The sequence below is a fragment of the Diabrotica undecimpunctata genome, chromosome 2 (genome assembly GCF_040954645.1).
Source record: "Diabrotica undecimpunctata isolate CICGRU chromosome 2, icDiaUnde3, whole genome shotgun sequence".
Classification (NCBI taxonomy): Eukaryota; Metazoa; Arthropoda; class Insecta; order Coleoptera; family Chrysomelidae; genus Diabrotica; species Diabrotica undecimpunctata.
In genome coordinates this window covers 171,339,504-171,356,963 of record NC_092804.1, presented here as the reverse complement: position 1 = coordinate 171,356,963, position 17,460 = coordinate 171,339,504, and the positions used below count along the sequence as shown (strand labels likewise).

The 17,460-nt window shown below is 33.0% G+C and overlaps 1 protein-coding gene across 1 annotated transcript; it reads right to left on the bottom strand.

Moving 5' to 3' along the window:
• Positions 1-749: 749 nt before the first annotated feature.
• LOC140435213 (trypsin-1-like) lies at positions 750-11,662 on the bottom strand. Its single transcript, XM_072524008.1, has 7 exons — positions 11,527-11,662; positions 8,448-8,477; positions 8,276-8,388; positions 7,901-8,010; positions 4,780-5,018; positions 1,840-2,021; positions 750-1,016 (listed from the first exon to the last, which is right to left on the bottom strand). The coding sequence occupies exons 1-7, from the start codon at positions 11,594-11,596 to the stop codon at positions 840-842; spliced, it is 921 nt and encodes a 306-aa protein (XP_072380109.1). The 5' UTR covers positions 11,597-11,662; the 3' UTR covers positions 750-839.
• Positions 11,663-17,460: the final 5,798 nt, after the last annotated feature.

Sequence of the window (17,460 nt, the reverse complement as noted above, 5' to 3'; positions counted from 1 at the left end):
ATTAAACTCATCCACCCGAAGCTGTTGACTGACATGTGGGGGACGATTTATTTCATTCGTTAGAACTCCATTAGTTAGAGATGAGCATCTGGTAAAGTGAGGCTAATACTTAAGTAAGAGAATCTTCTTTCCATAACACCAAAAATTGGGCCAGCATTTAGAACAACTTCATTTTTAGTGATATATCCCTTACATTTGGAGAGCAATTGATTTATCTTTTTATACACATTGTATGACATATTGTACGACAAATAGTTGTAATATCTCATTTTTCTATAACGACACTACATATTTTCTAAAAAAAGTCTTTTACAATTGAAAACTTAATTAACATTTGGGTTTATTTTAGGAAGTCCAAGATCGAAACAAATTGGTGGCACCTCCTACTGAACCCAGACCTCCTATAAAATGTAAACGCATTCAGCCTTGCTATTATTCGAAACCTACAGATATAAGATCGAAGACCATAAAATTTGATGAAAAGATGCAAATTACAACTAATTACTGCAAAGACTAATTTAATAGAATCGAGGAATGTAGAAGAAAAATGTTTTTAATAATTGGATATAGAACAGGTACCTAATTCAAGAATATAGACTAGGAAAATATGTAAAATAATATGCCGAAGAAAGAATAGTATATCTCTATTTAATGATACGATTCATTCACCATCTGGAGATTGAAAATATCTGTATGATTAGAAAATCTCAACACACTTGAATACACATTAAAAATAAATTATTAAAACATTCTCAATGATACAACTTTATTTTGCAAAATTTTTGAAAACCATTAACATCATTTATTGTATAAAATTTAAGTCATTTTTAAGTCTACTTCTAAGGCCACACATTATCTTCAATCCATTTGATAAAATAGGATACGCTAGTAAAAACTTGTGGGTCTTTGGTCCAGCCACAGCCATATCCGAACGCTGAGATTCCTACTACATCGTACATGCAATTTGTGTTGCTGCTGTCCTTGCGATAAACCTGCAAGGGGCTTCCAGAATCACCCTAAAATGTAAAGAAACATTTAACAAATACCTACACAGACCTTACAACACAGTAACATCTCCCAATATGTTTTTTGTTGTTTCCTATTACCACTGAGTTTTACCATGCTGATCATACGCAGGATTTCTGCATGGGAACTGAAACTTCTTGTAGTCCGAGATCTTCACAGTCGAAAAATGAGTTCGACAGGGTTGCATACTGCTACCAGCAATATTAAACATGTACTCTGAAAACATTTTTAGAGAAGCCTTGGATAAATCAGAAGATGGTATTGCAGTAAATGGCCAACTTATAAACAATATTAGATATGCAGATGTTACCGTATTGCTGGCAGAGAGTGCACAACGGCTCTAAAGCCTGGTGGATAATGTTGTAGAAACACGTTACAAATATGGGCTAAAAATAATTATAAGAAGACAAAATTAATGATCATTAGTAAGAACACCAACATAAACGACCAAATTATAATGAACAATACACCGTTAGAAAGTGTGGAGAAAATATGCTATCTGGACTGCAATATTAGGGATACATGGGATCATAGCTACGAAATAAAAACTCGTATTGAAAAGGTCAGAAGCTATTTTAATAGTCTTAGAAAGATTATCTGCAACTTATCTTTAAGTATCAATATAAGCATAAAAATTCTTAGACGTTACGTCTTTAGTGTCCTCCTTTAGAGAGTAGAAAGCTGAAGTCTTACGTAAGATGCCATAAAATTGTTAGAAACTTACTTGACAAACATCCTCACTTAGTAAGTATATAAAAAAAAACTAATTCATCTTATGTGAGAGATACCTATAGATAGATTACATATATGTACCTGACAATCGTCAAAATAATTTCTTCCGACACAGATCATCTCATTTTTGTGTAAACCTTGTGGTACTCCAGCCAGTAGATGATAATAAGTGCTGTTGCATTTCGCAAAATTATCATCGAAATGATTGAAAACTTTTAACATGTGCGTTTGTCGCTTTCCACTTCTGTCAGTTGGACCCCAGCCTACAAAACAGGAAAAGTAAAATAGAATAAAAAACTAAAATAAAAAATACACAAAAGACTTTAATTTCGCATGAGGATGGGGACAATATCGTAAATATTTAGCTAGAAAGTAGCACAGCTAATAAAACGACACCCACACGGAACTGCTCGATCTTTTATAGGCGTCAACATGGTATAAGAATATGAAAACTGTAATCGTGATTATATTGAGTATTTTAGAATTATACTGATTAAATATCCAAAAAAAATTTATTATTAATACTATAAATTTTATGAAATAACTGTTTAAGTTTAATTTTTCACAAAATAATAATTTTAATTAAATAGATAAGACAATCGTCCGCCAATGATATGGGAATACTTCAAACTTGAATGACGGTTCAGCATTTGGCAAAATTGTTTACAGGGTTGCCGCCTTTTTAGAGTAAGAATTTTGTTTATTTGTTTTGATTTTGCTCGATTAAAAATATTACATAGCTCAATCATCACCTTGTTTAATTTAATTGAATCGCTTAGGCCTATATCATAATCATTACAAAAAAATAATCTTCCATTATCAATCTATACTTCGAATCTAGCTCAATATCTGGATATTATCGAATTATAAGCCTATTAACTAGACACAAGAATTGTATTTGTCTTAAATATTCCTTTAACTGATGCACAACAATATACTTTATATCGTCTCGATTGATTGTTATACCTTCCAATAAATAGTCTTGAGTCATGCAAATCCTTATGAGCTCGAACCAAGATCTGTTACAACACACTTCCATACCCGATCAATAGCGATTACAACGATTCGCCAAAGATTACAACGTCCATAAGATCAACATGAACCTGTGGCTCACAATAGTTTCTGACCCCCTGCCTATTACCATCGAATGCGAGTTCAGAGACGTCAAATCGGAGATCATCCACACCAACCATGTACTCAAGCTACAACCCACGTGCGATGCTTTTATTGGTAGTGCAAGATCGACGTCCACGACAATGTTACTTACAGAAATCACCCAGTCCAAATACCATTCAACCGCTGCAAACACTTCCCAGATAAGATTTATCTTCCCGACTTAAAACCACTGAAGCTTAGCAAGATCAATACTGAATACCTCGAGATAGCCCATCACAAAATCTATCAGTATTGTGAAGAACTCGACAAACTTATCAATGAACCATTCGTCAACAAACATCTGACCTGGTTTACGATCTTAACAATAGTCGTCATTTTGACTCTTGTTGTTTTTTAAGTCATATGTAAATGCAGATCTAAGTACAGATACAAAATAGGAATTGGTAATACCAATGACAATGACCATCCGCCCTCTCCACCAAGACATCCAGACGATGAAGACATAGACGAAGAAGAGTAGATCCAACTGAATACCAACAAACAGACAGCCTAAGGTCGGTTTTAACGATACGTTTTCTTGTACGTTTTGTGGGTCATATAAAACGTACGACAAAATGTACGTTTTGTCCAGTGTATACACACTACGTTTTACCTTCCGTTTTCATTCTCATTTCTAATTCAGAGTCTTGAGTTGTGTGAAGTTTGTTTAGTGATTTTTTTATTATGAAGGAAACACGGCTGCTTTCTTTTATTTTTTTCAACTATAACGCTACTACGACTGAGAAAAAAGGGGATGAAGAGGGAAAAAACAAGATGGTCAGGAGAGTGGGCTTCTAAAAAGAAACCAGTATTCCCACGTTTCGTTACTAAAAGAACTGAGAGGCGAACCAGATGACTGGCGCAATTATTTGCGAATGGACACCTCAGCCTATTGTCAATTGCTAGATTTGGTAACATCATGCATATTGAAACAAGACACCTGCAGGAGAAGTGCCATTTCACCCCATGAAAAACACACAGCAATTCTCAGATATCTTGCAACAGGACGCAGCCTCAAGGACTTGGAGTTTACAACCATAATATCCAAACCAGCATTAAGCCAAATAATTCCTGAAACCTGTAATGCAATCTACTTGGTTTTAAAACAGAACTACTTAAAAACTTTTATACAATTCAATAAATTCCCCGAGAAAATCGTGGATGCTTTGCAGCAAATCTGACATTATTAGGCTTTTTTTTTGGGAAAAATGAACTGCAGTGGAGCTAGTCCTCAACTGAGTCAAGATCGCATCTGAACTTGTATTTTCACATAACGTTTTATCCTGTCAGTTCTCGCAAAACTATTCTTCTCCCATCATTTCTGCGATCTGACATCATTTCTTTTAATGTATAGGATTTGCCCTATTCAACAAAACGTACAAGATGTAGCTTGAAAACCGGCCTAAGGCCCCTGCAGACGAAGATTGCTACCACGCATCAACTTTCATCTAGAAGGGGGAGCTGTTAAATGTATTGTACCTACCAATGTTACTAATAACGATGATTCTCAGAGTATTAGGTTTCAACTTTTAACTACCAGAGCTGATAAGGATCCCTGTACATGCAGTAGCAGCAGAGTCAGCGGTACCCGAGGTTTTTACACATTCCCAATGAGTCGGCAGTTACCAATCATATAAAACAATCTGTCGTTCTTTATTTTTTTCAGTATACTTAATTAAAATTGTAGCAATTGTTTCGCGTTGTACAATTTGTTGTTTTCAATCAATTGTTTTTCACAAAAATTGTTTCGTGATATAAAATACATACATATATAATATATATATGTATATATATATATATATATATATATATATATATCTAAAAAAAAATTCTTACAATAATCTAAGATTGAGAATTTTGACTTACCCGAGTGAATAACATTTCCACCTGGGAGTTTGTCGCTGGTGTATAAACATACTGGACTTACAAACTTATTAAATTTAAAATCTTCCTTAACTTTAATAAGTGCAATATCGTTGTATCTCAGGATTGGCGGATTGTACTGAGGATGAACTATTACAGATTCAATGGTTCTTAATTGTTCATTCGTCAGATCGTTGTGATCTGTTACTCCAGCTCTAATTATTACCGGTGCTGCGCCTCTTCTAGAAAATATTTAGAAGAAAATGCATATTTTTTTAACCAATTACCGTATAAATATATAAAAAAAAGTTATATCGATCTTTTTATAAGCTTTCCATCACATTTTTTTACAATTTAGAATCAAATAATTTGTCAATGGAAAAGATTGCAATAAAAAAATAATAATCTTTGAAATAAATAATCAAAACTCAATACACCTTTTACACTAGCCCATTATTAGCATAGGTACATAAAGCAGTTAAAAAACAGTTAAAAAATTTGAAAAATAACTCAATAGTCGATTAGATCAACGTTAAACCTATTTATTCAGGGAGGTATTTAAACTACCATTCATATCACAAATACTCAACCAAAGCCAACTTAATGAACAAATGAAAAGCAAAAGTACCAAATTATCAGATCCTTCATTCCATAACAAAAATCCGTAAATTGCTAAACAAATTATTTATCACCAATTCTTGCCCAAGCATATTAATGAGATCTTGTTTAACACAGTCCATATTAATACTGTTAATCCTGGTGGCTTAAGCAACGATGTCTCATACTCCAACTTTAAATAGATATTTGTCAATACCTTATATCAAAGATATTAGACCGAGGTTGACTAGAATATTAAATAATTTAGAAAATAGCAACATGATCATTGTTTTAAAATCAATGTGGCTCACAGATCAGTTTTAACAATTATTAAAAAAATTATTAAAAATTAAGGATAAAACAGAAAAAGATAAGCTTAGTTATATTATTTCCAGCATTCCTTGTTCTTCATGTGATAAGTTGTACATTGGTCAAACTGCTCAACTACTCCAATCTAGGATCACTCTACATAAAAGTGTTTCAAGTCTTCTTCCAAACCGTTGTGCATAAGTAAACACGTCTATTCCACAGATCATTCCATGGACTTTGATAATACCACCGTTTTTCATCATGAAAATATCAAATTCTAAAGAGAATTTCTTGAAATATTCTACATTTTCATTAATGATTTATTAACGTTAAAGATGATATTAAGAATCTGAGATGAACGAACTGATAAAAACGAAACACATTCAGAACGAAACATGGGCATACTTTCAATCCCTATTTGCTAATGGTGATGATAATGAACCACCAACGCCAAAGGTGATGACAAACGGAGAACTAAATATTGAGGAGGAAGAGGTAAAGAAAGCACTAAGGAAATTAACAAATAGAAAATCACCAGGAGAGGAAAGAATACCGAATGAACTCCTAAAATAAGGAGGACCAGATCTGACCAAACAAATATTAAAACTTCTTCTTCTTCTTCAGTGCCTTATCCGGTCCGGATGTTGGCGATCATCAAGGCTATCATGGTTTTGTTGACTGCTCTGCGAAACAGCTCCGCTGAGGTCATCCCAAACCATTGTCGGAGATTTTTCAACCACGAGATACGACGGCGTCCCGGTATTAAAACTAATCCAAAAAATTATAGACCAAAACAGAATTCCTCAAGAATGGGGATCAAGCATCCTTATACCTCCCTTACGAGGATAAGAACTAAAAAAAACACCAAATGGGATAAAACTGACTTAAAATAATCTGCTATGTAGACGACGCAATACTACGCTTTCAAATTGAAGTTGATTTACAACATATGCTGCACCAATTTAATATAACCGCCAGAAAATTTAACATCACATTATCTACCTACTAAAAGCTCGAAACTGAAGAACAAGATTAAGTAAATAGAGCAAATAGAGTCGCAGGTTGCCTGATTGAAACAATATGGAGAAATAAAAATATCGGAAAAGAAATGAAAGGTTGAATTTACAAAACAGTCATCGGACCAATAATGACATACGCGTCAGAAACACGACCTGACACAGACAGGACAAAAGGGATATTAGAAACAGCAGAGATGAAAACACTTAGAACAATTGATCGTAAGACACTAAGGGACAGAGCTAGAAATACGACACAAGGTGGAGAACATTAAGAACTGGGTAAGAAATAGAAGAGTAGAATGGAACAATAATATAAGCCGAATGGCAACAAATAGAGTAGTAGAGTAGTAGACGGCAGGAGAGGGTTCCCTAATAGGAAAACGATCAGTAGGACGACTACGAAGACGATGGAACGACAACTTACTGGAGGTACATTGAACAACAGACCGTCATGTGTACATAAAAAGAAGAAGAACCTGAGTGATATATATCATCTCTTACTCAGATCAGATAAAAGCCCTATATCGAGTTTACATAACTCAACTGGAGACACTTTTGCTGATACAAATTCAAACTCAGAAAATCTTCTAGCAAAAGCTGCTATCGCTTTATTGACTTAAATATTTTACACATTTCGCAGGAGACATTCGTTGGACTTTCCGAGTTTGAATTTGTATTAGCTTAACGAATTTGTCCTCCTAGGCCATATATTTGGCCATTTAATTCAATAAAGCGATAGCAGATTTTGCTAGTTACCTTCTACATGAAGACCTCTCATAAAGAAACTATCATCCCCTCCATCCTCGAATCAAAATCTCACTGTCGGAAATTTTCGTGCCAAATCCCGCGCCAATTCCCACTGTAACCCCCACGCCAATTTCCACCCAGGCTACATCACTTTCGACTTTATAAATGAACAGTCCCCTGTTCCCAGTCGTAGTAGTGAAGTGAATAGTGATCAATGTTGTAATGTCTGGCGGCTCGGGAGACTGAGACCTCGAAAGCCCTGAGAAAGACATCAGAGAGGATGTCGAAAGCTCGGCGCAATGGAAATCAACGCGATTCAACCCGGAAGACTGGTGAGTTTAATATTAATTTTTATAATAGTATGAATCTTAGCTCTAGGTTTAAATATATGTATATATCTTTTTTTATTTCGAAGATATTAATACATAGGAGTATTAAATATATATACTTACAATTCTTCAGGTTTAGGAACATACGCTATAGTCAGAACGAAATTTTTGCTAATTATAAAACCACTAGCTAACCACATATATCCATTATTATGCCTATAACCGATTTCTACCTAAAATGTACAAATAAGATTAAGATTTGGTCATAATAATTTAGTATAAATATAGTTTGGTTTAGTATAAATATATAAAAAGTAGGATATAAAACCAAATGTTAGTAATGCCAATAAAACAAGGAAAAATTAGAGAATGAGTTTAGAGATGATCATTTCTGCGAAGTAAACAGTATATTTATAGTAATTTATGAAAAATGGTTAAAAAGCAAGTAGAGGAGAAAAACAATGTGCAAGAAAACTAACTCAAAACAAAAATATTTACCATATGAGGAAATTCGCCCTTTCCCGCTAAACTTTTAGGAGATTTCGAAGCAGTAGAAAGCGAAGCAGGACACATATTATTCTTTTTCGCATCTTCTGTATATCTTTTACACACTAAAACGTGAAAAAGTATATTATCATTAATATCGTGGTTATAAATTCTGCAAACTTACTTTCATTGGCGGTGGTTCCTGGAGATCGACCTAAAATAAACAAAACTTTTATGTTTGACATATACATTGACAGTTTCGATATGTGAGCAATACAAGTTGTGGTATGTAGGAAAAAATAACATTAGGAATGAATGAACTGCTTCTATAAAATACCCTGTGAATGCAACCATTTCTGCGAGGGTGAAACCGCAAGATCACCAAGTTTCAAAATGAATGGGCATAAAACATACATCAACAACATATACTTCGATAAATCCCAGATATGCAAACATGCCTGGGACAACGAGCACAAACCTCAATGGAAAGATGCATTAATAATCATGAAAGAAACAGACAAGAAAAAGAGAAAAGTCAAAGAAGTAGCTCTCGTCCTACTGAATGAAGAAAAATGTATAGCAAAGCCATCATCAGAATGCAGCAGGCTTTGGTTGCCAGTGGTAAAAGCAGACATCAACAACAAGAATATACCTACAATAACGGAGTAATGAGGAGGTGGTCGAAAAACATCATCTACAATCCTACACAAAACATACATGCAACCCACAATACACATGAACACAAAATCTATTTTTTTTATTTTTATTTATTTTACAATTATTATTTCACTCAATTTACACTCAACCACAATTATGATACAGATTTTTACACAAAGATACACAAACACAGTCAGAATTTGATATTCTTAGGGTAAAAACATCACTTTCAGATTTTGTACAGCCATTGGACGCTGTTTGCCTACAAGATTGAGGTCCAGCACGTCAATTTTACAATGACACGTCATAACCAATAACAAAAACTTTGTTATACATTTTTCAGAATTTGTATATTAATCTTTTTTGAAAACGATTTCCAGACTGAAAATCAAACACTACTTAATTAAAAATGTAATTTTCATTACAACCGATAATTGTGGCTTAATCCCATGCATAACATAATTTTTAAGTTAGGCATACAAGAAAGTAGTTTCAGGACCTTATTAGGAATGAAGTTAGCATTATTACTGACAGCGAAATGAAAAATAACGTAGTAGAAGCATAGTATTAAACTGTGGCAGAAGTTGTAATACCGAGTGATAGAATTCGCGATTGAAACTGAATGTAGAGGGCAGGTCGATTGCAGTGTTTAATTTCCGATATAAATGGTATAAACAACTAATTTTTACCATTGCTTTTGCATGTTTAGTTTGGTTTAAGGCGAGTTATTTTTATCATTTAAAAATGGAAATTAGCCTAATGATATCTTTGAGTATTGTGGTGAAGCAAAGAGACCATTGGTTGAAGGGGAAGCAGCTTTCAAGTGATGAATTCTTAAATTTTAACTAAAATATTTGGAACTAGCTTGTGTATTGATGAATCCAGAATCCTATTTTGTGTATACCTGGGAAACCAGAGTATAATGTTTTGTGTAATGTTTGTCTTACTACCTAATATATGCATTATTTTATATTATGCCTTATGTTTTTAATATGTTAATTTTTATTTTATACTATTTTTTGACATGTAAGTACTTTATTGTATATTAACATAAATAAATAACTTGTTGAGTTTATTGTAAGATAGTTCATTTGATTACATGAAATCAACCTTAACTTGGAGAGTCACCTGTCAAAAAAGATCATAGCACATGATTTGTCTTTAGAAGATTCCATAATAAAAATCATGATGAAAAAACCTCACGATACTATCCCAACATGGTAAGTATTTGTATTTCTGTTATTCAAGAAAATAAATTATGTATTCTCAGTATGTTATTGACCTAATGATAGTGATATTTTCTTTAATAATGATTTTATCTTTTTCCTCAAGTTTTCCAGTTTGGGAAAGAGAAATAGAGAAATATCTTTTGTCGATCTTAAATTGCATTGAGGAACAGAACAATATCGATTTGATTTAAAATATTTTAACGTAGTCACAGTATATTGCTTTATAAAGAATATTCTTTGGCAATATACTGTGACATAGTCATAATGCTGAAATTTACTAAAAAAATTTAATAATTCTTTTCAAATCAACAGCTGTCTTGGTTTGTTTATAACACTTTTAGTAGTTTAAATTTATTCCGCCAGAGGTCAGATACTTTGTTTTCAATCGTGAATAATGACACTGCAATTTGTATTTGACATAGAAGTGTTTAATGTTGCGTGCGTGCGTGCCTGCGTGCGTTGCTTGCATGCGTGCATGCACACAATCTCCAGACAATAGCTGCGATCGACCTTTGTAGCAATTCCCAAAAAGTCAATGCAAAAACCTGCTCAGATCACAGAATAATAGCTTTAATGAGTCACACACTTAAAACGTTTTTGGACATAATATAAACAGAATTATATTATAAAAATGCAGACCCAAGAAATTAAGACATGTATTGGAATAGCACGTGCATTATTCATTAAACTTAAAAAATTTCTTTGTTGCTAGAACCTAAGGTTACAATGTTAGAGCTACGCCTATGGATGCTTCGGTCTCACCTGTCCTCTACTCTTATTTATGGCTTGAAAGGTTGGACACTAAAACAAAAGCATATAAACAAGTTGGTCGCCTTTGAATTTTGGTGTTACAGAAGAATCCTAAGAATTATATGGTTTCAAAGAATGGCAAACGCAAAAGTAACTAAAAGGACAGGAAATAATATTATCAAAAGACGAAAACTTGAGTATTTAGAACATGTGATGGGATTAGAGAAGTAAATAATAGCTACAGTAGATTACGAATGAAATGGGGAGATTTAGTTATGGGTAATGTCAAAAAACTGGGAATCAGAGACTGGAATCTGCTAGTAAATAACAAAAAAACGTGAAAATTGTTCATCCTGCAATGAAGATAAAAGGCCAGTTAACACTTTATGTAGATTCAACCATAAAAACTAAACTACCAACTATTTAGATATTAAACTAAATCGAAAATTTTTGGAATATAATAATATATTACTTGATATTGAAAATTATTAAATACTATTTTGAAATATTCATTTGCATATTATGATAGTTAATCTGATAAGTATAACAATGCATGTTTATACAAACAATATTTACTATAAAATACATTAAAATCACAAGTCTCTATCATACTTAAATCTGACTTACCTTGGGAATTTCCATTTGAAATGTTTAAATAAAAGCATAATACACCGATCAAGAGATTCACACCCTTCATTGTCACTTTACTGACTCGATTTCTTGAATGTTGCAGTTCGCAGCCAACGAGTTATTTATAAATAAAGATATATATATATATATATAGATAAATATTTTTATAAAGATATTTCTTGGAAAACACGGTGACCACCTGATGTTATGTTAATTATTGGAAATTTTAAAATTTTGCATATACCAGTTTTATATCTGGATTATAATATTCGATGTAAACAAAAAACTATAGTGTTTAACGAAAATTTAGATCATAATAAACGACATATTCTGAAACTAAAAATGACTCGAATAAATCTAAATTAATATGTGAATTGTAAGAAAAATAATCACTAAATTGTTTGAGGTTTTGTATTTTAAACACCAAGGGATCAACTTATAGAAGGTGCTACCTTGGAACATCAGCCTATGCTCACCTGAAAGAATAATTGGCCAAGTAAAGTAATCTATATATTATGCGCGTATATTGTGAGAAAATCTTCTTCTTATTGCGCTGTCTCTTTTTTAAGGTTGGCAATAAAAATGGCAATTGTAGCTTTGGGAAATACCGCACGAAAGATTCATAGAATCATATCAATAGTTCATATTTTATACCTCTCAACACATGACCCAAGTAGTGTGAGGTGAGGTGATACACCTTGGTTAATATACTATAGGCTATAAAAAGCAGTTCAATGTATAATTTTTTAGTGAACAACTGCATATTTGTGTATCTGAACATAGAGTAGCTGATCAATATCGGGTGATCATGAGAAATAATCTGGTTTGAGAGGTTAGAGACAATACTAGCAAAGGCGAAGTCGAATTAGAACTTAACAAATGGCAGGCAATGACAAATTAAGACGAAAAACAAAATCCCGAGCAGATACCTGAAGGTTCCACACAAGAAATTAAACACCAGATCCAAACGAAACTTTGTGTTTTTCTTATTAGACCAGGGCGAATCTGTGAAAAAAAAAGACTACATTTGGATGTGAGAGGTGGCATTCGGATTTTTTCAGAAAAAGTTGTATGATAACTTTAGTAATAATGATTTACTTATCCTCCCTCTCTATCTAGGTCGTGAATATTAAAAAAAATATATTAAAAATTACCAAAAAAATAGATTTTTTTTCTAATTGTAAAACATTTAAAATTCCAATGTATTACCCTTGCTGTAAAATAGCAATTAATATAACAAAAATGGGAGAAAAGCCTTTTCTTATTCAATGTTTTTCAATAACGTAGATTGCACTTAGAATCTTCATAATTTGTCTAAAAAATCTTTATAATACAACAGTCCACCAAATGTCATTAAAATGGATTTAATAGATTTTGCATAATGATTTTGAGTAGATATATAAGGGGATCTAACTTCATCCCCTAATTATAACCTCTAAAATCGCACCTCCGGTCGTATATGCCAAACGGCTTAACGTAGGATGACGTGTCAGGTATCGCTGGAAAGGGGATGAAAATGTGGTTGAATGCAGTATGTGTCGTGCGCATCGAAGCATGCCAAAAGGGCATTACGTCATATATTCGTTTCTATTGGTCCTATCGTGGTATGAGGGCTCGTTTTAAAGGGGATAACGAGTACGTTGAGATAAAAACAAAGATGGTGGTATTGCCAAAACGGCACTACACCGTGAGACATGTAACAGCGACAAGATTGTTGATGTTGAAAAAGCAAGAGACAATATATGTACCAACATGTGAAGCACATGACAATGCCCATTCTGAACATTAATAAAAATGTGCCAGGTGAGGTAACCTGACCTGTCAAGAAACAAAGAGTCCTTGTACATAACATCAATTATTATGATGTAGAAAGATCTTTTGTCAGTAAAACAGCTTTTCTTAATTTGCATTTGATCTCGAACTCTAGCCTACAACGGCTAAATAGATTGTTTGTTTCTCAAAGTTCTCCTAGAGATCTACGTGTTAAACATAATAATCGACCACATACTTTACAGCCTGAGGTTCTTGAAAAAATTCATCAATATATTGAATCGTTTCCTCAAAAAACATCTCACTACAGTTCAAAAGTTATCACCTATCTTGATTCTACCATAACGTTAAGATTATGTATAATCTGCTTATAAAACTACACCCAGACTTAGCAAGAACAGTAAAATATGAATTATTTAATTTAAAATTTTTTAAAGAAAATTTTGTATTCAACTTTGGGCAGCCTCAACTTGATGTTTGCGGACAATGCGAAGAGTTGGGCACAGAATTTAAACGAAAACGTAAAGAGAGTTACCGCTGCCAAATTGGTGATCCATAAACGAAGAGCTAACAAATTTTACTCAAAACTCAAGGAAATCTATACCTTGTGCCATGAAAGAGAAGATGTTGGCGGAATAGTTTTTGACTATATTCAAAATATGCCCTTATTATTATTATATTATGTTATACCTGTTCAAGAAATATTTTATTACAGACAGTTGTGGTTATATGGGTTGGAAATACACGATTTAAAAAACGGTACTGGACATTTTTATACATACTGTTCCAGAAATGAACATATCATTTTAAAATATAAAATAAAAATATAGTTCTTTACACTTTTCTTAGTGTAGAATAAGTAAAATATTCACTAATATCAAGTTTGCTCGGGATAGCCGACTCATTGGCGCCACAGCCTCTTAAATAGTTTTCACACCTAAATACACGAGGCGTAATCTTCACTTTTACGCATCAAGTAGTATTTTATTAGTTCATTCTCACACGCCCTTGAGGCATGTGTATTTTAAAACACTCTCAATTCAATATATAAAATATTTCTCTACGCCGAAATCGGGCATTTTTCTTATAAATACGGTTTTCTCTTTTACGTGTGATAAAGAAAGAATTATTTGATATTGTACTGTCAGCTACGTCCGTATTGAGGCTTCTTTACTCTAAAAATAGTTAATTATAAGTCGATAAACTAAAAGTGCCTTTATTTCTCTGGAGTTATATTTGCTCACATTAACAATCCTTATCCTTCAACGGTCACTGAAGAACCAAACCTATGGAGATACATCCACTCACAAGTCCTTTGAAGTAAGGCTTGGAATCAAAAGATTTCCAACCCTCTCATATAGGGAGCCAGTCATAAGGCTCCCACAAATTCGTGGTCCTATCGAGCACAGATTATTTGATGAAACAGGACTGAAGAAAGAAAAGGATTACACACGCCGGAGAGCAACAGGAAGAAAGAATAATGGTTTCTCTTCCCTAGAAGAAAGATTGCACAAGTTGACCTTCGTTCAAAATTAGACACGTGTGTTTTGTGAAAAGTGCGTTATGTGTTGGTAAGCGACAGCGGTAATTAAATTGGATACTTGAAAAACATTTGGTGAGGTTAAAACTCTTTCTATATTTTCTATAGTTACTGCATGCGCATAATTTATATTGGTAGATATTTGTCTCGACTTTTATTTGTTTATTAATATTTATATTAACTAATGGCTTTGATTTGACAACAGATCTTTCTTCTCAATATCGCTAAAGATAGCTGACAATTATTTATTATACAGATTGTCTCACAGCCCGCTCTCAAGAAAAATATTTATTTATCACTCTAGTAAAAATACTCTATTAAAATTAAAATCGCGTCTTAGTTGAAAAAGACATTTACACTAAACAAAATCATTCACTCTTATTTCTCGCTCAGCATATTTTTGCAAATAAATTCACTTTTAAATAAAATATGGAAGCTTTAAAGAAAAAGCGCAAATCACTTAAAGCATCAATTACACGTATCTCAGAATGGTTTATAGCCAATAAAGACACAGAAAACGAAATACTTGATTTTGAAAATAGGAAAGAAAAACTTTTTAAATTTTTCACACAATATGAACAAATTCAATTAGAAATCGAACAGACTGATGACAGCGACCAACAATCAGCTGATCGAGCAAATGTTGAAGAAAAATACTTCAACACACTCAAAGGTTTGCAAAGAAAAATAATAGAATTAAATTTAACAGAAAATAAAGTACCTAGCTCAAATAATAATGCTGTTTCCAGTGTGAGGCTTCCTGAAATTAGCATGAAAACCTTTACCGGCAATTTCTCAGAATTCAATGAATTTTTTCAACTATTTGAAACTCTGATCACAAACAATTCAAGTTTAAATAATGTACAAAAGTTTATATATTTAAAATCCTTCCTCAAAGGAGAACCTTTAAACTTAATTAGCAGTATCGAAGTAGTAGATGCAAATTTTGCTATCGCTATAAAAACCCTAAAAGAAAGATATGATGACAAATCACGAGTGATTAGTACTCTTATAAAAAAGCTGTTAAAGTCTCAATCTCTAGTTAAATGCACTCCTCAGGTACTAAGAGATTTTCTTGTACACACGAAGCAAACGCTTCAAGCTCTTAGTAATCTTGAAGTTACAATTGAACATTGGGACCTCCTTTTAATAGAAATATTTTTAGAAAAAATAGATTTTGCTTTTGGATTTTGAATATGAAGTAGGTTCTAAGAATATTCCAACACTCAATTAATTTTTTGAATTTCTAGAAAAAAGATGTGATGTTTTAGAGAAACTTAATTACACTGAAACTCAGTCAAAGTTTAATAATAAAGTCACTCAAAAAACTGCTCATATTTCCACTATAAATAATAATAAATCTAACTATGAAAATTGCATATTTTGTAAACAAACTGGTCATAAAATATATCAGTGTAACTTATTTAAAGACACAAATTCTCGAGAAAGGTTTAATTTTGTAAAGCAAGCACAGCTTTGCAGAAACTGTTTTGGCACTAAACATTTTACTGATAAATGCATCTCTAAATACACATGTAAAATTTGCAATAAAAAGCACAATACACTTCTGCATGAAGAAAATAATTTTTCTCACACTCATGAAAATAATTTATTCTCTCCCACTCGAAGCAATCAAAGTGCTTCAAATTCACATGATGGTAACCAAAGTCACGCCAATAGGCAACAATCACGCTTTAATGCACCACAAACCTCTCAATCGTCCGCAAGTATACAGGGTGATTCACAAACTCGCCATAGTGCACCACATATCTCTCAAAGTCATTTTCATGCTCCTCAAAGAAGTAATAATGCCCAAGTTACTCAAAGAATTCATTCTCCACATTCATATAATGAATCACCAAACACTTCTACTCACTTAAGCACTCAGATAAATGAATATTGTCTACTCTCAGACACACAAAGTCAAAATTCATCTTGCATCTCTTCTCTCTCCACTTTCAATCCAAAAAACGAAGTTTTGCTAGCCACAGCGCTGGTAACAATTTACTCTAAAAGTGGACAATCATATTTCCACAATCTCTCAAAATTGTTCCATCTCAAATGAAATGGTAAACATTGAATTTTTCCCATATAAAAACAATGATATGAAATTTGAAGTATCATGTGCAGTTTTGGATAATATTACCCGTAAAATACCTCAGGTACCTCTAGATCGTAGCAAAATAAAAATACCAGCTGGCATAAAGCTCAGTGATCCCTCTTACTCCTCCCCAGGGAGAATCGATCTCTTATTAGGTGCAGAAATTTACTGTGATCTATTAAAGGATGGTTTAGTTCATATTGGAGCAGGTCTTCCAGTGCTTCAAAACACTCATTTAGGATATGTCATGTTCGGTAACCTATCTCCACAAGTTTCATCTAAGAAAAAGATGTACTCTCACTCAAACTGTAACTATTCACACTCGAATCATATTTCTTTATTTGTTCAATCTCACACTGAAGAAGAAAATATAAATAATCTTCTCCAAAGGTTTTGGGACATTGAAGAAGTTCCCGAAATAAAGCATTTAAGTCCTGATGATGAAAAGGCTGAGAAAATATTTAAAGCCACAACACAAATCCTACCGAATGGACAGTTCCAAGTAGATTTACCCCTATGC

Excerpts from the sequence above, each read along its gene's own strand:
- LOC140435213 (XM_072524008.1), bottom strand. The coding sequence starts at position 11,596 with ATGAAGGGTGTGAATCTCTTGATCGGTGTATTATGCTTTTATTTAAAC. Across the intron at positions 8,011-8,275 it reads AGGGCGAATTTCCTCATATG|GTAGAAATCGGTTATAGGCA; the intron begins GTAAATATTTTT and ends TGTACATTTTAG. Across the intron at positions 1,017-1,839 it reads ATTATTTTGACGATTGTCAG|GGTGATTCTGGAAGCCCCTT; the intron begins GTACATATATGT and ends TTTACATTTTAG.